The 20,676-nt window shown below is 47.5% G+C and overlaps 1 protein-coding gene across 1 annotated transcript in view; it reads left to right on the top strand.

Moving 5' to 3' along the window:
• The window catches only part of LOC144671305 (uncharacterized), a 164,842-nt gene extending 144,403 nt beyond the window's left edge, over positions 1-20,439 (top strand). Inside the window, exons 17-20 of the mRNA XM_078533116.1 lie at positions 1,983-1,996; positions 4,273-4,554; positions 7,398-8,964; positions 14,950-20,439. Coding sequence (XP_078389242.1) covers positions 1,983-1,996; positions 4,273-4,554; positions 7,398-8,964; positions 14,950-18,314 — 5,228 coding nt within the window. The 3' untranslated portion in view covers positions 18,315-20,439. The remainder of the gene's footprint in view (positions 1-1,982; positions 1,997-4,272; positions 4,555-7,397; positions 8,965-14,949) is intronic.
• Positions 20,440-20,676: the final 237 nt, after the last annotated feature.

Raw genomic sequence — 20,676 nt, 5'->3', positions numbered from 1 at the left:
TCCTGCCCTCATACCACACACATCTGCGCCCACATTTATTTGCCATAATGCTTGGGAGGTTCCAGGCTCGATGACTTGTCTGTATCTAATTTGTTGGCCTCAGTGCTATGGTTGGACTCAGTAACCCCCCCATGCAAGACTGCAGCTTCTGAGAAAGCGTCCAGTCCCCCCAACACGCACTGGCTTCGGACAAAATCGAACTAAACCTTGGTTAAGAGAGCTGACCTGTCACTGTGAAGAGTGTAGCAGGGACCTGTAGAACCACACCAGGCAGGAGTCGGGAGCTTAATGGGGGAAAATTATCAAAGGCATGTAAAATGCAGGTCACCCTCTTTATTGTGTCCCCTTCATTACTTGCATGATTCTCGAAAGACGAGTATAAATAAATACTGTTGTGATTCGCAGAATTAAGGAAACAGAGAGTCTGCAAGAGGTTGTGCTCGGAGCAAAATATTACTTAGAAAAAAAATCCCCGGCTTTGATCGCAAATGCTTTCTGATCTTTATCTGATACATTTTCCCTTATTGATGAGCACCTAATTACAAGAGAGAGAGCGAGAGAGCCCCCTGTCCAGGCCCCTGCAGCTGTTTGATTACACCGTCACCTCTTCAGAGTGCTGATGACTTTCTCCATCAAACGAAAGGCCCTTTGATGTGAACTTGCAAATGAGCTGCAGCGAAGAATTCATTTCGCTGCTTTGATTTCAGGTTGTGATTGATCTGTGTATTGGTAATAATCCCTTGCCTATCAGTTACAATCTCCACTCTCGATACACTCTTGTGAGGTGAGAGCATGTACAGGGTTCCGTGCAGTTTGGGCTTTGAAGTGTCCGTGTTAGCCCCCCTCAACAGTCAAGGGGAGTGGGCGTCTGGTGCCCGTCTCAGCCAGTGTTTGGGGTTAATATTCCTCTGGTGAGACATTGCCGGTCCTTGTAAAATTCCACATTTGCTATTTTAAGGGAGTCGTTAACCCCTTGGCATTATTTCCAAGAAGGGCAGGGGAATTCTTCCCGGAGTCCTGACCAATATTTATGTCTCAGCCGACATCACTTTTTTTTTTAAAACAAAACCCCAGATGATCTGGACATTGCTGTGAGTGGGATCTTGCTGTGTGTAAATCGGCTGCCGCGTTTCCTACCTTACAACAGGGGCTGCACTCCAGAAACTGTTTCATTGGCTGTAAAGTGGTTTGAGATGTCCGGTGGTCACGAAAGGCAGCTTATATAAATGCAAGTCTTTTTCTCATTGAGAGGAAATTAAGCCCTTTGAGGTGGACATTCCCCTCCACCACACCCCACCCCCCTGCCAAACTCTTCATTCCACTCTCCCTCTCTCTCCCTGCCTCCCCCTACTCTCCGCATTAGGGTCACGCACTCTGGAATTATCTCTGCTTTTCCACCTCCTGTCTGTGTGAGCTTATGATCACTCCTCCCTAACAACTCTTCCCCCCCCACCTTTGGCTCCCGAGTCCATTTCCCTCACCATACCTCCGAGACGGGGCTCAGGGCCTTTCTTTTTTCTGTGTTTAAAGGCGATAAGCAAATGTAAGTTGTTGTTGTATCCTCCAGGCTGCTTTCACACAGCCCCCCCCTCCTCCAAAATCTGGCCCACAGGTGGCATGATTGATGCCAGCTCCAGGCAGGGTATTTAAGGCTGCACTTGTAGCCCTGACTCTACCTGTGGGTGATCGGTGTGGATTGGTGGGTGGGGAGGGGTTACACCCAAAAGGGCTGGAAGTTCTCCGGCAGAACACCAAGGATTCTGCCGGGAATGTCCAATATCTCTAGCAATGACCTCTTCTGTTGGCCGGAGTGGGGTGGGGTGGGGATAGGGTGCGAGGTGGGAGGTAGGTAAAAAATAACCTGCAAGGGAAGGTGGGAGAAGCCAGCATATACAGAGATGGGATTCAGCAGGGAGGTAAGATACTAACAATACTTTTCCCTTTTTGTTTCCTCTCTCACTGCCTCTCTCCAACTCGCTCAGGAACACAGCTGAAGGTAAGAGTCTGTTGTTGGCAAATCAGGATTAGCATCATCATTCTAACTCCATCATCAGGAATCCCTTAAAAGGAAGCCTGGTCCCAGCAAAGGCAAATATTAGCATTTCAGATGGGAAATTGCAAGTTTTGCGATCATTGTATATGAAAGCAAGGCTTTGTAGAATACATTAGAAGGATGGTTATTCAAAATAGCTGTTTGCACCCCCAATATTCCATAATCCAGAACATTTCAAAGTTGCTGACATGAAAGTTAGAGAGCTTTAGCTTAAATATCTCAGAGTCTATGACAATAGCTCCAATAGGTCTGATAGTTGCACTGAAAGGCTCAGTGCTCATTTCTGTGTTGTGAATGGATGGGCGTGGGGTGGAGTGTGGGCGTTGGGGTGGAGGGGGGATGGGGGTGTTCTGGGAGGGGCTGGAGGGGGGTTGTTGTTGTGGGGAGGTGGGGTTTGGTCACCAGAAGTACTTTATGGCTGCAATCACCGGTCCCTTAGGATGAACTACTATGTGTGAGGAGAAAGAAAAGATCGTTCTCAGATTGCAAACATATCTTTTCTTGGCATTAACACAACATTTCAACTTAACCAGACTGAATGTTTAGGAACAGATACGTGCAACAATCCACCTCAAGCTCATTCCTTCCTCACCAGTTCCTCCTCACTATTGGATAGAAGGCATCATTGGTGGTTCTATTGCACAAAGGCTTAAATCTACTCAGAATTCGTTCTCTGTTGTTGTAAAAATCATAGTTTGCCCATTAAACAGTGCTGAGCAATTTGACATAATGTACCAGAACATGGACAGTGATTCTTATCCTCGTATCCCTCAATCTCTGCTTTCCAAAAACACGTCTCATTGTCACACCAGCTCCTTAATCCCGTCCACTCCAACTGCCTCCATTGCTATCCTCTTCCAGAATTCCTTCGTGTGCTTGTTCGACAGTAGCCGAGGGTTTCAGCCTCTGAGCTCACAGGATTGGCATCGTTCAATGGGAGACCCATTAACAACTGGCAGCAAGCTAGTGTCAAATGCATCTGAAGAATGTAAAGAATATCAGTGGCAGGAAAAAGCCATTAGTTGAAGGGCTCATCACTTCAAAAATCAACCCATCACCTCACCATTGATCCCAATCTCTTCTCTAGAAACTCCATCCAATGGTCTCTTGAACTCGTTTGCAAACCCACATTAATGGCCTTGCCTGGTAGCCCTATTCCTTTGGTTGAAAATATTCCACCCAACTTCCTAATTGAACTCAACCATCCCCAGTACACCCCACACACCCCCCCACCGACCCCTCTCCCAAATATTCCAAACCTTCATCTTGTGTACATTATTCCTTTTTATTAACTTTATTTTCAATCACCCCTATCTTTGGTCACACTTTTCAATCAGCAGTTACTATTGTAAATCGTTGCATAAATGTTTCCCATTCAGTTTTGCTATGTCAACCGTCACAATGTAGTTGCAGGCACCGACCACTGGTGGTTCTATGGAGCAGATACCATTTACTAACCATCCTTTGGGATTGTGGGCTAAGATTTAACCCCTTGTGTCCTCTGTTGATATTGATCAAGCATATAAAGGACTGTAAGGCGTAACTAGCAAAGTTATTGAGCTGTACAGAGTAGCAGTGATTGGATCCATTTTGTCAGCTCCCCTAATAACCTTGAAATCCAATACAACCTGAATTAAAAAGGCAAAACTTTAGCAACATTGTATTGGACCATGATTAGACCTGAGTTGGAACACAGTGCACAGTTCTGTTCTCCATAATACTAAAAGGCAATGGCAATGATGCAAAAGAGATTTACTGAGATGAGACCAGAGCTGAGAGGTTCTACTTACCAGGAAAGATTGGACACGCCAGGCCTCTTTTCTCTAGAAAAGAGAAGGCTGAGGTCTTTAGAATATTTGGTAGAGGAGACAGAGAGAACATATTTTCCCCCTTAAGGGGAAAGATCAAAACTAGGGGCAATAACTACAAGATAGTCACCAATAAATCCAAATAGGGATTCGAGAGAAACCTCTTTACTCAGAGTGGAACACGCTACCACACAGAGTGGTTGAGGTGAATAGGATAGGATAAGATAAGACTCAGCTGGACAAACATGAGGGACAAAGGAATAGAAGGATATGCTGATATACTGAGATGGTGGGAGGAGGCCCATGTAGAGCAGAAGCAGCAGCATGGATCAGATGGGCTGAATGGCCTATTTCTGTGCTGTAAATTCTGTGTAATTGTCAACAGTTGGCTCTGTTTGTTCTTGTTTCTAGTATACAGGCAGTGAGGACGATCTGCTTTCCAACATGGAGACATTGAGTTTACTGGGCAGTGCCAGCACACTGGCATCCAGCGTGGTGGAGCTGGAGATCAGCACCGAGGCCCAGGCTGCAGAGCCGGGTTCACCAGAGGTACCAAGGCCTAATCTTCCATCCAGGGGTGAGGGCTCTACAGAGCGAAAAGCCCAGGGTGAGGAGGAGAAGCAGGAGGATGTGGAGCAGTATGAAGACCCGGAATTCAGTGGCATCGGAAACATCGATCTGGAGATGGAACAGGTCCTTTCGTGTTAAAGCTTTTAAAGATTGTTTTATTTTAATTTTGATTTTGATTGTTTTTGTCGATCCAGGTTTGGAATCGGGATTGGATATCTGGCGTGAATTGGTATGAGAAAATTGAGCACTGTTGGGTCAGATTGAGCACATTCCAAATACAGGGCAAAGCTTTATTCCCCATTTACAAACATTCCCGAATCCTCACCTCCTGAGGGACCTCCCTCAACCCCCACTTTTCCTCAATATGTGGCCTCACCCCTGAAAAACGGAGTTGAGTCAGGTGGAGTTGGGCTTTAAGCTCTGGGATCAAGTGGGACCACCTCAGGCAGAGACACGCTGACCAAACTGGCTTCACACAGGGTAGTGTTTACCTCTGAGTTCAGGATCCAGCTACAGGATCCACACCCAGAATCCAACCCCAGCATCTAGTAACATTGGCCATTCGGCCCCTCCAGCCCGCTCTGCCATCGAATTAGATATTGGCTGATCATCTACCTCAATGTCACTTTCCCGCACTATCCCTATATCCTTTGATGTCATGAATATCCTGAAATCTATCAATCAACGATTGAGCTTCCACAACTTGGATAAAGAATTCCAAAGATTCACCGCCCTCTGAGTGAAGAAATTCCTCCTCATCTCCATCCTGAATGGCCTGCCCTTTATTTTGAGGCCCTGTCCCCTGGTTCTAGACTTAGCCAGGAGGAAACATCCTATCCACATCCACCCTGTCACATCCTGTAAGAAGTTTGTAAGTTTTAATGAGGTCGCCTCTCATTTTTCAATATTCTAGAGAATACAGGCCCAGTTTCCTCAATCTCTCCTCCTAAGACAGTCCTGCCATTCCAGGAATTAGCCTGGTGAAACTCCGCTGCACTCCCTCTGTGGCAAGTATATCCTTCCTGAGATAAGGAAACCAAAACTGTGCACAATACTCTAGGTGAGTTCCCACCAAGGGTCCATATAACTGCAGCAAGACATCTTTACTCCTGTACTCAAATCCCCTCACAATGAAGGCCAACATACCATTTGCCTTCCTAATTACTTGCTGCACCTGCACGCTAACTTTTAGTGACTCATGGACAAGGACACCCAGGTCCCTTTGGACACCCGCATTTCCCAACCTCTCACCATTTAAGAAACACTCTGCCTCCCTGTGTTTTTACCTAAGTGAATAACTTCACACTTATTCACATTATATACCATCTGCCATTCTAGTCTATTCACTTAGCCTGTCCAAGTCCCTCCTTGCACTCTCCTCACAACGTACATTCCCACCTAGTTTGGCGTCATCAGCAAATTTGGAAATATTACATTTGGCCCTCACATCCAAATCATTTTTATAGATCATGAACAGCTGTGGCCCCAGCACAAATCCTTGCAGTACCCCACTGGTATCAGCCTGCCATCCTGAGAATGACCTGTTTATTCCTACTCTCTGTCTGTTAATTAATTCTCAGTCCATACCAATATATTACCTCCCAATCCCACGTGGTCTAATTTTGTTTACTAATCTCCTGTGTGGGACCTTATCAAAAGCCTTCTGAAAATCCAAATGCACCACATCCACTGGTTCTCCTTTATCTAGGATACGAGTAGCACCCACAAAAATCCCCAATAGTTTTGTCAAACATGATTTCCCTTTCATAAATCCATGTTGACTCTGCCCAATCATATCATTATTTTCCAGGTGTCTAGTTATCATACCCTTTATAAAGGTGCTAACATTTTCCCTACTATTGATGTAAAACGAACAGGTCTGTAGATCTCCATTCTCCCTCTCTCTCCCTTCAACACTCTGGGATGCAGCCAATCAGGTCCAGGGGATTTATCAACCTTTAATCCAATTAATTTTTTGAGTACTACCTCTTTGTTAATACTAATTTCTATCAGTTCCTCTGTTTCACAAGTACCTTGGTTCCCTAGTATTTCCGGGAGGTTTTCTGTATCTTCCTCCATGAAGACAGACACAAAGTAATTGTTTAGTTTCTCCGCCATTTCCCTGTAATGCCATTAGAAATTCTCCTGTCTCCGCCTCTAATGGACCCACAATTGCCCAAGCTAATCTTTTCCCTTTCACACACCTAAAGAAGCTTTTACAATCCCTCTTTATGTTTCTCGCCAGCTGGCACTCATATTCTTTATCGATTTCTTGGCCCCTCCTTTGCTGGGTTCTAAATTGCCCCCAATCCTTGGGTTTACCACTTTTTCTGGCAATTTTATCTTTGGCTTAGTACAATCTTTAACAGTTTTTGTTAGCCACGGTTGATTCATCTTTTCTGTTGGGCTTTTGTGTCTTCGAGGAATGTATATATGTTGTAGACCATCTCATATTTCTTTAGATACTAGCCAGTACCTGTCTTTTTATTTTTTAGTGTATTTTCCCAATCCATCATAGCCAACTTGTACCTTCATGGTTTCCTATGTTCAGATTTAAGACCCTAGTTTCAGAATGAACCGTATCGCATTCAAACTTAATGTAAAATTCTATCACATTATGCTCAGCTGACCTGTCTCTTTAAAACTGCTGCTTTTACCCTATTACAAGGAAGCGTAATAGGTCCTGAAATTAATTAGATGCTAATTGTTCTGGATTAGCAGCGTGTGACGTCTGGCATGTAACGGCCGGAGAGTGATAGATCCTCTCAAAATGTTAAATAAATAGATAATACCAGCTATTCAAAGCTTAGTCAGAATCCATTTGATATCGTTAAATGGTTTTAATGCCTTGTCCTGTTGATGAGTTCCAAGTTCTGGAAATATCCTATGGCAAAAATTGGAATTTTAAGAAGATGATTTCAAGCTTCTAAATAAATCTCCATTTTCTTTGTCTTGCCCATGAATAGATATTTGCTGACATGGAGCTTTTGCAGAAGAAAGCCTCTGAAGATCTGGGTGCCATCATCGAGGAGAGCTCATTCCAAAGCAAGGCTACCACTGGGGACACTCCGCTGCTGGACGATTTTGAAGATGCAGATGTTGAAGCATCTGGTCTTTCGCTGGTGGATATTTCACCTGTTAACAGAGCTGAGGAAATTAGAACACGCAACAGTGAATCTTCAGAAGACGATGATCTCCGCAAGGAAATGCGGCCACCCTCTCTGCAGAATTTGGAGGATTTGGAAGACTTGGACCCGCTGAGTGAGAAAAACCAAGTCGTCCAGGAATCTGAAGACATTGTTTCATTTGCTAATGGAAAATCTACCGTCAGAGACACGGTGTGTAGTAGCCAGAGGCCATTATCCAGCAATGAAGATGCCCACAGCTCCAGCAATGAGAGTGCGTTGAACTCATCAAGTAGGAAGGATAGTTCTAAAGGTAATGGCTATCCTGCATCAATGGAATCTGAAAAGTTAGTTGAGGAGGAGGAGTTCACAGCTGCAGAGATGGCGCTAAGTACTAGCCCCACTGATAGATCAGAAAAGACAAACATGAGTAAAAAGGACTTTGTACAAATGGAAAATGACCGACTGCTAATAGAGAAGATCAAGAACTATTATGAGTCAGCGGAGATGAACAATGACCAATTCTACCTACAACGAAGAGAGAGCATCTCATTTATCCCAACAGGCGTAGTGAGGGACTCCATTTTACGGTTTAATTATAAGATGACACACGAGAGCATACAGGAGGTTCAGAATGACAAGGTTAACAGCAGCAGCTCCCAATCTTGCTCCTCAGTCAGCGCGTCAGTTTCAACCTCGAGTTCCGACTCCCTCTTGGAAAACTCCGAGCCTCGGCCCGGTTCCACTCAGGATCAGGAAGAACAGAAGTTATCCACCGAAGGCACGGGTTCTCCGTGTTGTAACGGCTCTGCCGAAAGCGAATCAGAAACGGAATTTAAGACCTGCGCAGAAATCATCAAAGTTTGGAGAGAAATGGAGAAGGCAGCTCACTTTTGCCACAAACATGAATCGTGGAATGGATATGCCAAAGCAGCGAGAAAGAATAAGGGATTACCCAACCATCGGCAGACGAGCTACAATGAGCCTCTGTTGATCCTGGAGGATTCTGATCTCAGCTCATTGACAGACCTTCCCAAAGAGCCACCAGGGATTGAGCAGAAGCTGTCAGACGAACAGAAAGGTCCAAAGCCTGATGGAAAAGCCCATCGGGGAAGTGAGTATTGCCCTGGCGACAATGCTCCTTGTTGTGTGAGTCACGACATGGCTGGGTTACCGCTCTGTGAAGACCTTGATAGCTGCCTCTTTCAGAACTCCGAGAAAATCATGAACAAAGTCCAAGTGTTGGCGAAAATGTACAGCCAGAGAGTCAGCAGAAAGAAAGCCCCAATGCCGAGGAGGATCTGGGAACTGGGACCTGAGACAAGGGCAGAGCCTAAGCAACGGAAGAGAAGACAAGTAATGAAACTGGCCCGAGCACAGGAAGAACACCAGGATGTTGACATTTATGGTGAGTTACCAAGCATGAAGGATGGCACCGTCTCTGTAGGTGTGTGGCAGGAGTGGCACAGTGGCAGTAACTCCGGAATACTTGGCATGGAGTTGTTGGAAGTAGAATGGGATTCGTGGAGACTTTGTCATCTCGCTGCTCTCCTCTTGACTGAGATTGTTCCTTAACCTTAAAATCAATCTCCTCTGATGCTTTACTAGTTAAAGGCAGTGCAGGATGAAGCCAAATCCAATTAGTTCTCTCATATTCCTCAGGGAAGGGAACTGGCACCTCTAACCGAGCTGGTTAAACATGACCCCCGCCCTCCAATCAACACCTTGAATTTGACAACCACTCCCTTGCCCCCCAGAAGCAGTTGGGGGCAAGGTGTAAAATTGGGTGGGGTGGCGTTGGGCACCACGCCCATCTACCTGCCTCCACTGGTATTCTACCAGTGGCGGGGTAGGTGAGGGGCATCTTGCCTGCTCTTGAGCCAATTGAGGCTCTTAAACGACCAATTAATGGTGACTAAAAGGCCTCCTCCCATCTCCACTGGTATTTTACCAGTGGCAGGGGTGCCCACAGCAAGTGGTGAGGCTACCAGATATACTCTGGCGGATTGGCTTTGGGCTTTGGGGGGGGTGCAGGGACCCCTCCTGTTAAGCACCCTATGCCCAATGAAGGCCCACCCCACCCCACCGTGGTGCTCACTTTCCCCGCTGGTTCCCCAGGCCTCCAGAATGCTACCTCACCCCCATTCCCCTCTCACCAGAGCCTGACTGGCCCCAATGAACGCTACGCCATTCATCTGGTTATCCGGTCTCCCCCATGGCTCTGTGTTGAGGGGCTGCCCAGTCTCGGCAGTGGCCACTGCTGCCCTCACTTCCCAGTGTCGCTGTATGAACTGGAGAGTTGCTGGTCATCTGATTGGCCGCATCTGATCTGAGACTCATGTGGGGCATAAGCACAAGTGATTGGACAGAGCAGCAGCCTGTTTTTTTTGCATTGTATATACTATGTAGTCCATGTTTTAGCCATGTTGGTTGAGGGATAAATATTGGCCAGGAAACTAGAGAGAGCTCCCTCCTCCTCCTTTGAAATAATTGCCAAGGGGGTCTTTTACATGCAGCTGAGAGGGTAGTTAGAGCCTGGGTTTAATATTGCATCTTTAACAGTGCAGCACTCCCTCAGCGCTCCCCTGAGTGTGTCAGCCTGGGCTTTTCCTCAAGTTGCCATAGTGGGGCTTGAGCCCCTGACCTTCCGACCCTGGGTGCTACTCAGGGCTGGCAAGAGCCACAATAATGTCCCGTGATTTGCTGACAGACCCCAGATCGGTTGAAATAAAAACAGAAAATGCTGGAAAAACCCAACAGATCTGGCAGCATCTGTGGTGAGAGAAACAGTTAATGTTTCGCATCCGTGTGACTCTCCTTCAGAGCTCTGAGACCTTACCCCTGGGCTTTTCCAGCATTTGCTGTTTTTATTAAGGAATGATCTGGTTTGATTGCAACTCAGTGAATTATATGCTGTTGTGAAATGGCTTGTGTTGATCCACAGAGATGTTGAAGTTTGTTACTTCTAATGTCAATGCAAAATAACAAACTTCATCAAATATAATTAGGAGAGAAATTATTTTCTGTTGGTGCTGGGTTGAAGTTGCTTAGTAACTGCTTATGACAAGATGGCAGATTTGATCCAGTTGCTATTAGAATCTGCTTTGGGGCATCTGCACTGTGCTGATACGCAGTCATTCAGTCAGGATTAAGTACAGCTTTGAGGAACTTCTACACTTCTTCTATCATTGTGAAAATCGTGGAAATTAAGTCAAGGTAGCAAGATGCCCGGTTATTCCTCAAGGCGGACACACTCCGGACACATTCCGGTACTCCGGACACATTCCGGTACTCCGGACACATTCCGGTACTCCGGACAGGCTCTGGTACTCCGGACAGGCTCCAGGCAGACACCAGAACTCTGGGCAGGCTCCAGAACCCTGGACAGACTCCAGACAAACTCGAGACCGGCTCCAGTACTTTGGGCAGGTTTCAGTACTCTGGACAGACTCCAGGACCCCGGGCAGGCTCCAGGACCCCGGGCAGGCTCCAGGACCCCGGGCAGGCTCCAGGACCCCGGGCAGGCTCCAGGACCCCGGGCAGGCTCCAGGACCCCGGGCAGGCTCCAGAACTCTGGACAGACTCCAGACAGACCCCAGAACTCCGGACAGGCTGCAGTGCCACATGGGTTTCACATTTAAGGAATGAGCACCAAAAACAAATCTGTTTTGAGTCTTATCCTTTTAAATCGCCCCATGGGCTGATGTCATGTTGTGGCAGATGTCATGTTGTTGTTAAGCTTTACAGAATATGCACTAGGAATAGAGGACCAGGAAAAGGCTATTCAGCCCCTCGAGCCTGTTACCCCAGTCAGTTGCATCATGGCTGATCTATAATGTACCTCGCACCTACCCGCCTTGGTTCCATATCCCTCAATCCTCTTATTGAAAGAAATCTATCAACCTGGGTTTTGAAATTTGCAATTGACCCCAGCCTCAACAGTTTCTTGGTGGGGGAGGGAGTTCCAGATTTCCACTCCTCTTAGTGTGAAGAAGTGCTTCCTGACATCACCCCTGAACCACCTGGCTTTAATTTTAAGATTATAGCCCCTTGCTATGGACATTGCCACATCCCTACACCAATGGAAATGGTTTCTCTCTATCGACCCTATAAACTCCTTGTTGAAGCCTAACAATACCAAATAAAATTTGACATTGAGCCACATAAGGAGATATTAGGACAGGACTTAAAACTTGGTCAGAAGTAGATTTTAAGGAGTGTCTTAAAGGAGGAAAGAGAGATTTAGGAAAGAAATTCCAGAGCCTGGGGCCTTGGTAGCGGAAGGCACGGCCACCAATGGGGGAGCAGTTAAAATTGGGCCTGCCCAGGAGGCCGGAATTAGGAGCGCCGAGATCTTGGAGGGTTGTGAGGCTGGAGAGTGTTACAGAGATGGAGGTGGGTCAGGTGGTGTATCATTCTGGGGAATCTGTCCTTCAGCCTGTCCAAGGCTAACATATCTTCCCTGATGGTCTTGGCTGAAGCAGGTTTTCAGTAGAATTTAGAAAAATGCACTTTCAGGGAAAGTAGTGCCTGGAAGGGAAAGAATTTCAGGACAGAGACCAATGAGATGTTCTAATGCATTGAAAACTGAGAGCAGAGCGCAGGTCCGGGGCAGGGCAATCGTAAACGAGCTTGCGATATATTTCGAAAGAAAGCGCGATGAAACCCAGTGTCATCCTAGCAAACATCGATCTCTCAAACAACATCACCAAAAAAAAAAGGTTCAAATCAGAAAACGACTGGCATGTTTTCTCACTGCACGAAAGTGACTGCTTGTAATCTTTCCGTGTTTTTCACTTGCTTGAGATGTCCCAAAGTGCAGTCAGTGTTAGGTTCTAAGCAAATTCCAGCAGCCATGTCACGCACAGCAAGATCCCATAGACAGCAGATGAAATAACGACGAATGACATTGCTGGTTGAAGGATCAACATTGGCCAACATCTATCAGATCTCCCTGCTCTTCTTTGAATAGCACACTGGAACCTTCTACATCTGACAAAGACTCCTGCAACAGTGTACCGCTGCACTGAAGTGTCAGCCTAGATTTTTGTACTCTGATCCTGCAGTGGGATTTGAACCTACAGCCTTCTGACCCAGAGATGAGAGTGTAACGTGCTGAGCCAGGGCTGGCGCCATTTGAATTGAGTTTTGCTCTTGATGGAGCAGCCTTGATTTTGGTGGTTCTTTTGCTCCCAAGTTCCCACCATGAGAGAGATAAATGGCCAGATAACCCGTTTTTTAGTGATGTTGGTTAAGGGAAAACAGAGTGAACTCCTCTGCTCTCATTTGAAATAGTGCCATGGGACCTTTCACATCCGCAAGAGGGCAGGGGAGGCCTCGCATTAATGTTTCATTGTAAAAAATGGCACCTCCAACCGAGCAGCCATGTCTCAGTGCTGCACTGGGCGGCAATGTGCTTGAGCCTATGATCTTTTGAATCAGAGGAGAGAGTGCTACCCATTGGACCATGGCTGCCACCAATTGGAAAGCTCCTGCATTGTCATTCAGAAAGTCGGGTCATTCACTAATGGTCTTCAGGGAAGGGGAGCCTGTCTGCCTGCAAGTGACTCCAGTCCACATTGATTGGTTCAGTGCCACCCATTCTTGCTACTGAAGAAAATGCCCACCATCGCCTTCTGTAAATGGCCAATAAACGTGGCCATATTGTTACTTCCCACATCCTGAGAACAGAATAAATGTTGCCTCATTGTGTAAGTATGTATTAAAACAGTGACGAGAAATGGACAGAAAATATGGAGTAGACCAGGAAAGTTCCAAGGTTAAGCAGTAGTACGGCTAATCACTAAGGTTCATCATAGTTGGCCTTCACACTCAATCTTGTATATTTTTTTGTGCACTAACTCGACTTCTGTTCTCGTTGCTGTCGATTATTTTTTTGGGCAACTTTTGCCAATGTCAGCTGTGTGGCCCGGTACTCTTGGCTCCGAACCAGGAGATTGTGGGTCCAAGAGTCCCGCTCCAGGGGCAGGATTTTCCCTTCGTTGGGCGGGCGGACCTGGGAGCAGCCACGAAATGGACCCGCAGCCCCCGATCGAGCCCCGAGCGCCAAGTAAGGGCCAAGTAAAGGAACTTTCACGCTGGCTGGCCCTTACTTGGCGCTCGGGGCTCGATCGCGGGCGGTGGGTCCATTTCGCGGCCGCTGCCAGGGGCACAGAGCTGCCTCCGGGAGCTGAAGAATTGGGCAGTGATCAATAAAGGTTTTAAAGATGAAATAAACATCCCCACACATGTGACTCAGTCACACTCATGTTTGAAATGATGGCAAAGATGTTTTTACTGGTTTTACATTTGCCGTTGGAAACCCCATCCTGCCCGTGGATGAGGTTTCGTTAAAAATGCAAAGGCCCCGCCTGGCCTACTCGCCCGCCAACCGAATGGTTGAACGGGCGGCGAAAATACAAATTAAGTACTTGCTTAAGGGCTTTAACAGGCCTCTTAAGTCTCAGCAGGCGCGCTGCGGACTGGCGCGCGCCCCCCACCGGCCGAAAGATCGCGAGAGTGCGCGAAGATGTCGGGACGCTTGCCCGACGCCATCGCGTGCGATTTTACGGCCGATCGGGTCAGGCGCCGGACGAACGTAAAGTCCTGCCCCAGGACTTCAGTGCAGGAGTCTAGGCTCCTGTCTGAGGTGCTGTCTTTTGGATGAGATATTAAACTGAGGCCCCCCGTCTGCACTCTCAGTTGGACATAAACGAACCCGTGGGCCTGTTGCAAAACAAGAGAGGGGAGTTATCCCCAGTGTCCAGGCCTCAATCAACACCACTAAAAAACAGATTATCTGCCTATTATTTCCGTGCTGTTTGTGGGAGCTTGCTGTGTGCACATTGGTTGGTACTCTCCCTGCATTGCAACAATGGCTACACTTTAAAAAAGTACTTCCTTGGCTGAGAAGCAGTTTGGAACATCCTGAGGCCATGAGAGGCGCTACGTAAATGCAAATCTTTATTATGCCAATATCTCCCATTCTGTTTCTCTATGTCAATTGTCACAGTAAATTCTGCCAGCAAGTGGCTCTGTGGAATAAGCTTCTGATATCTCTCTCACCGCTATCAGCATTTTGAATATAAAACATTCGTCCATTGACCATAGATAATGCCACGGAAATTTATTAGGAACTAAATTAAAGCCAGGGATTGAATCTAACCCTGGGACATTCCCAGTCTGTAATACTCAGCCAACCATGACATAATCTCATGAGCCATCACAGGAGTTGGTTGCAAGTTGTGTGGGAGGGAATGTAGATTAATGGAAAGGGTTTGTGTTCAGATTAAAATCTTGATTGCGATTTATTGGCCAGTTGAGGCTTCTAATGTTAGCGAGAGATAAAGAACACTAATTCTCTGGTCTTTGTTCCCCACCCTATTCTTTACAGATGAAGTTAAGGCTCTGGAGCAACCAACTCCATACGGACATCTGGTCATTCAAGATCCAATCCCTATCCTCTATGCCCAGGAGAACACCATACAGGTCTCTGTATCCAAAGCAAAATCTGAAATCTCGAGCCTACAGCTTCAGGATATGGATGCAGGTTCCCCAACACAGCAACTAGCTGACTCAATGTTGCAATCTATCTCCTCAACAGATGCCAACCAAATGATTCCCTCTTCTCCATTACCAATTGCAACAAGCCCTCAATCATCTGCCTTCACATCTTCCAACTCAGCGCTACAGACTTCACAGGTTCCCAGTTTAAGGGCTGACAGTTCTTCATTTACCTGGATTAGCTCAAGACCACAATCACCAACTTCAGCCTTCCCTAATTCCTCATCAGCAAACTTGCTTCTCTCTGCTTCCAGCGTTAATAAACAAGCTCCTTCATCGACAACAAGTTCTCGAGCACAGTCACCTACCTCACAATGTCTGGGCCACGCTCAGCACAACTCGCTCCTGACTACTGCGACCAAACCAGTTCCTCTTCCATCCCAAACAAGTTCCAGAGCGTGTTCCCCGACTTTGGAATGTTGCAGTCTCTTGGCACAAAATCAGCACCTAAGTTCAAAGGAACACATTCCACCTCCCTCCCCATTAAATTGCAAGGACCAGTCACCGATTGCAGATTGGTCAAGTTCAGCACTGGAGGGAGCATTTCCATCAAGCACAAAGTCAATGAGCCATCGAATCCGTCCATCCCAGACTCCTACCAAGACTCAGCCACCAGCTCTACTGCGCAGTAACTCTGCAGAGCCAATCTCTGATCACCAGCGTGATGGTTCAGGGGTCAAATATCTTGCTCCTACCGCTGATGAATTACTCAAACAGTGTCTCATGGTGAAGACTCAAGATGCAGAGAGCTTGGAAACTCCGTCGGAGAGAACCTCAGTGGATCAGTCGCAGTCTCCAGCCTCCACCGGCATGGTACATGAGACACCTCCAGCCAAGTATGGCAGCTCTTTAATGTGCACTAGCTCAGAACTTTGCTGCTCACTGCCAACATGGGTCAGCCTCCGTGGAAGGTCTCCATCCCCATCTGCCATAAAACAGCTGGAACAGTCAATGAAGCCCCCAAAAGGCAGTGCTGCTTTGGCACGTGCTACTCACACAGTCCAGCCATCCCCATCCATGGGTCCCGATGCCAAGATGTCTTCACCGCTTCAAACACGGAACAGCCCCACGATATGTGCCACGTCCTCCAGGGAGCAGGAGTGGCCACCATCACTATCCAACCCTAGGACAGACTTGCTTCCTCCAAAGTGCACAAGTTCAATGTTGGATTCTGGTTGTCCATCGAAAACTGCCAAAGATTGCTCTCCATTCCTTCCAGGGAACAGTGTGGAGGCACAGCCCCTTTCACTAAGTTTAAGACTGCGATCACCCTCTCCCTTTCGCCACCAGGGCCGGATGCAGTCATCAGATTCAGGGGGCTCCAAGCAATATGAAGAGCTCCCGACCTTCAGCAATCGAAGGCCGGACTCTCTTCAGTTGTGCACAGCGACCTCCTTGCACCCTGGCCCCACAGTTCAATCACCTTCACCCTCTGCTACCACTCGACAAGTTCACTCTCCGTCCTTGCTGTGCCCAAAGCAACGGGCCCCTTCTCCAGCTCTGCCTAGTTCAAGACCTCAGTTGCAATACCAAAGAGGGAGAGTCAATTCTTTACCTTTGTTAAGCGGACCTGAAGCCTTCAGCTGCAACAAAACAGTGCAGTCATCCTCTTCAGACACTGGTCTGGGAGTCTGCTTATTCCTGTCATCACCAGTAAATTCATGGGTGCCACCTACAGATGCCACTGAGAGCTCCTACGCCAACCCAGCTGTGGCACAAAGAGATTCCCAGGAGCAAGATTCACTCTCCAGTTGCAGTAACTCTGAGACACATCCTCCAGGTCAAGGCTTTCAGCTGTCACCACAGTGTGACAAAGGATTGAGGTTGCATCCTCCATCCCCATTGCCTCAAACGCCATGTCCTGACTCCTCCACTTCAAGTTATTCAGCATCTCCGACACAAGCCTCACCCTTCAAAAACCTCAGGGATCAATGTCCCTCGCAAAATGCAGAGACAGCGAACACACTGGCCCTCCTGCACACGAGTGCAAAACCCTGTTCACCTGCGGTGGACCCAGGACTTCCTCTTGCCTCTCAGTCCTGCACCTGTCCACCAACTGGAACCCAGCTCCACAAAGAGACCATCTCCCCTTTTAAACTAGACAGAAGCTCGGAGCACCAATCTTCAGCTGTCAACCCGTCACCAACAGCTCCTCCATCAGCAACCCCGGCTCCCGGAATATATTCCCTGATGCGTAGTCACTCTGTCGACGTCTTTACCCCTGTCTCATGCTCCGGATCCAGGGTTCACTCTCCAGTGTCCACCTGCACTCTCCGAAGGATGAGGTCCACTTCCCCAGAAAGGTCCAGCTCCACAGGACTATCACCATCATCCTCACAGACGAGCTCGAGAGTAGGATCCCCTGTTTCACTATACATCAGTATACAGGCCCAGTCACCTACATCCTCCATAGGCCCAACATCATCTTGTCAAAGCTCCAGAATAACGTCACCCCCCATGTCACCTCCTACCTCCAGCCCCAATAAATGGCCCAATGGTTCAGTGCAGGTGAATCAGCAAACCGGAGGAACCAGTAAGTCTTGTGTTAACATCAGAGATTGGTCGTGTAGCCCAGCATATGGAGGTTCTAGGGGCATCGGCAAAGGCTGTGTCAGAGAGCTGACCAACGGGCGATTGTACAACAAGGAACAGTTCCGTAGTCTATCTTGCACTAGTCCAGAACTCCCCCATTCTGCTGAGTGTAAAACCAGCCCCTCTCCTGAAGAACTGGAGACCGTCACATGGCCTGTTGTCCATGAGCTTCGGTCAAGGGGCGCCATGGTTGATGGTGAAGATTCCATGTCTCAGAGCTGCCAGAAGACAGAGCGAGAGGACGCGGTGATGGTCACGGGTTGTGCCGAGTCGCCTGACCGGAGGGCGGAGAGCACGGGGAGGTTGATGGACGTCACCGATGGCGGGGCTGCTGACCTTTCGGCTATTGAGGCCGGCAACGGCCAAGCCGAGAGCTTCGGCAGTTCGGCGCCGGGTAAGAGCCCGACTGAAGCTAGTCCGAGCAGAGAGAAAGGGAACGTGAAAGCCAGCTACTCCACCACAGTGAACCTTCAAATAGGGGGCAGGGGGGGGACAGCGACCTTCAGCAAGGCCCAGGTGAGTCTAACACAGATGTTCCTACCAGTGATGGGACAGTCCGTGAGAAAGGTCACTGGAGGCAGTGGAGCTTTGCAAACAACGTGATCGAGACCCACGGTCCCATCGCTGTCATCAACAAAGCTTCAAAACTGCCAAAGAACCTCATTTCTATCCCACTAGCGTACTTTTGTTAACAGGATCATAATATGGAACACACAGAAAATGTTTAACCTCACCAGCACAGACCAGGACCACCCCCCCCCCAATATGGAAAGACAGCGGCATTCGGGAAAATGTATTACAACCGCGGGCGATGGACACTGTCACCTTTTGAGAATTAGAGATTGCCAAAGAGAAGGCAAGGCCCACGTGGGGCATCCCAATGAATTCCAGGACTCTGCAGAAGGCAGTAAAGAGTACAAAACATATCGGGTCTTAGGGGGGTTAAGTCATGAGGGCGGCTTGCAGAAATGTGACTTGTAGCCCCCTGGAGACTGAGGGTCTGACCTCAATGAGATGATTAAAGGTTGCGATAGGGTAGATACAAGGAAACTATTTTCTCCGATGGGCGGATCGAGAGCAAGCGGCTATCACCTTAAAAATTAGGGCCAGGTCATTCAGGAGAGTGATGAGAAACACAATATGTCATAGAAATGTGGCATTCTCCCACTCGGCAAAAGGCTGTGGGTGCTGGGAGACAGTTGGTGCTTCCAGGGCTGAGATTGATAGATTTTTGTCTGGTAAGATTATCAAAGGATCAAGGAGCAAAGGTGGGAAAATGGAGTTGAGATGCAGATCAGCTATGATCCAATTCAACAGCAGAGGAGGCTCGAGGGGGCTGAGTGGCCTCCTCCTAAGGACAGATAGTTTAAACACCAAGTTCCATCATTTTGCTCAGTTTGTCCATCTTGAGTGAAGACAGGATTGTTGAAAGATAGTGTGGTGTTTGAAAGAGCCTCACAAATACAGAATGCATGTTTGCGAATGTCTGCGATGGTTCGTATTAGTGTGCTTGAGAATTCAAAGTTGAGAGGAGTTAGAGTTATTGAGAGCCAAGCCGGGCCCATCTCTCCGATGGCTCGGGTGCTAAAGGTGCTGCCCAGTGTTGTATTGCATCGTGAAGAGAACAGAAAGGGTTAGTGATTGGTTCCTGGCCTGCTTGGAGTTGGCCAACATCACCCAGCACAACGATTGGTTATTGAGAGAGCAGTGGGTCTCGTGCCTGTTGGAACATTTGCATGTGAACATTGGGTAGAAGAGGACTTGTCATCCCACGCGCTTCCCCCGAAGTTCAAATGGCCTGACGGTCAAGGCTCATGGGCGGGGAATAATTCCCATTTCCACCTCCTCGCCCAGGAGTGGGTGTCAGAGTTTCGGGTGTGGCTCTCCTCTCTTTCCACCGTTAACTTTACCGGTGGGAAACCCATGCCACATTTCCCACATGCTTTGGCGATGGGCTAAACCGGAAGAGTGCTGTTTGGGTGAGATACCAGGGCAGGGCAATTGGAACCCAGTGGGTTTCAGCAACCTTTTATTGGCAGTGGTGTGAGAGAATCAGAGTGGGGGAGGAAGGAAGTTGACACATTAGTGGTTGGAAGGCTCCAGGGGATGGGGGTAGGGGGCGGTATTGCAGACGAATGGTGGGGGGTCACAGGAAAAAGAATGTATTGGTACGAATGTACAATGTTGTTTCAGCTGCTTGATTGTAAATGGAAGGGTGGCTGGTCGATGGGCAGGTCACCTGTATCATATCGCTTGGCCCACAGTTAAGCGTGCTGCGGATGAGATCAAAGTGTTCAAATTTAACCACGAAGATGGCTAAAAAAAACAGCGCAATGTCCAGGACTTAACGGAAGGAAGAGCCCAGTAGGTTCTCTTGGAGAGCAACGTTCTGTGATACTGCCTCAAATCAGAGAGAAGGCACTTAACTTTTTGACTTGCACTGTACACCCTAAAGGCCATATCTTGGCTTTATGTTGCATTGGGGAGTGCTTTGTGTGTTTTTTTTTAAATACCTACGAAAGGTCTAGTTTTTATTTTTGTTAATTGCAATGTATGTATCATTATTTGTCATGAACTCTTTAAGAAAAAGAGAAGGCACAGTTCTGTAAATATCACAACTAAATAATGTGTCATTGCAATCCTGCCCATCAGTTGACCTGGGATCTCTTTTGTCTTTTCAATTTATATGACTTTTGTTGAAATAAAGAAGTTTGTTAAGGCCATACAAGTGACATCTTAACTTTCCTGGTTTAAGGTACTAATTTATAATTCGATTTTTAACAAAAGATCCTTGCATTCATATAGTGCCTGACCTCAGAATCTATCAACACACTTAGACTTTTGAAATGTTAGTCACTGTTGTGCAACATGATAATGACCAGATCATTTGTTTTTTTTTCAATGATGTTGGTTAATGGGTAAACGTTGGCTCGGGTATCATGGAATCAAGTGAAATGTTAGTGCT

This window comes from Cetorhinus maximus, chromosome 32 (genome assembly GCF_964194155.1).
Source record: "Cetorhinus maximus chromosome 32, sCetMax3.hap1.1, whole genome shotgun sequence".
Taxonomy (NCBI): Eukaryota; Metazoa; Chordata; class Chondrichthyes; order Lamniformes; family Cetorhinidae; genus Cetorhinus; species Cetorhinus maximus.
Note: the sequence above shows the minus strand (reverse complement) of the source record. Positions and strands in the feature narration are given on the sequence as shown.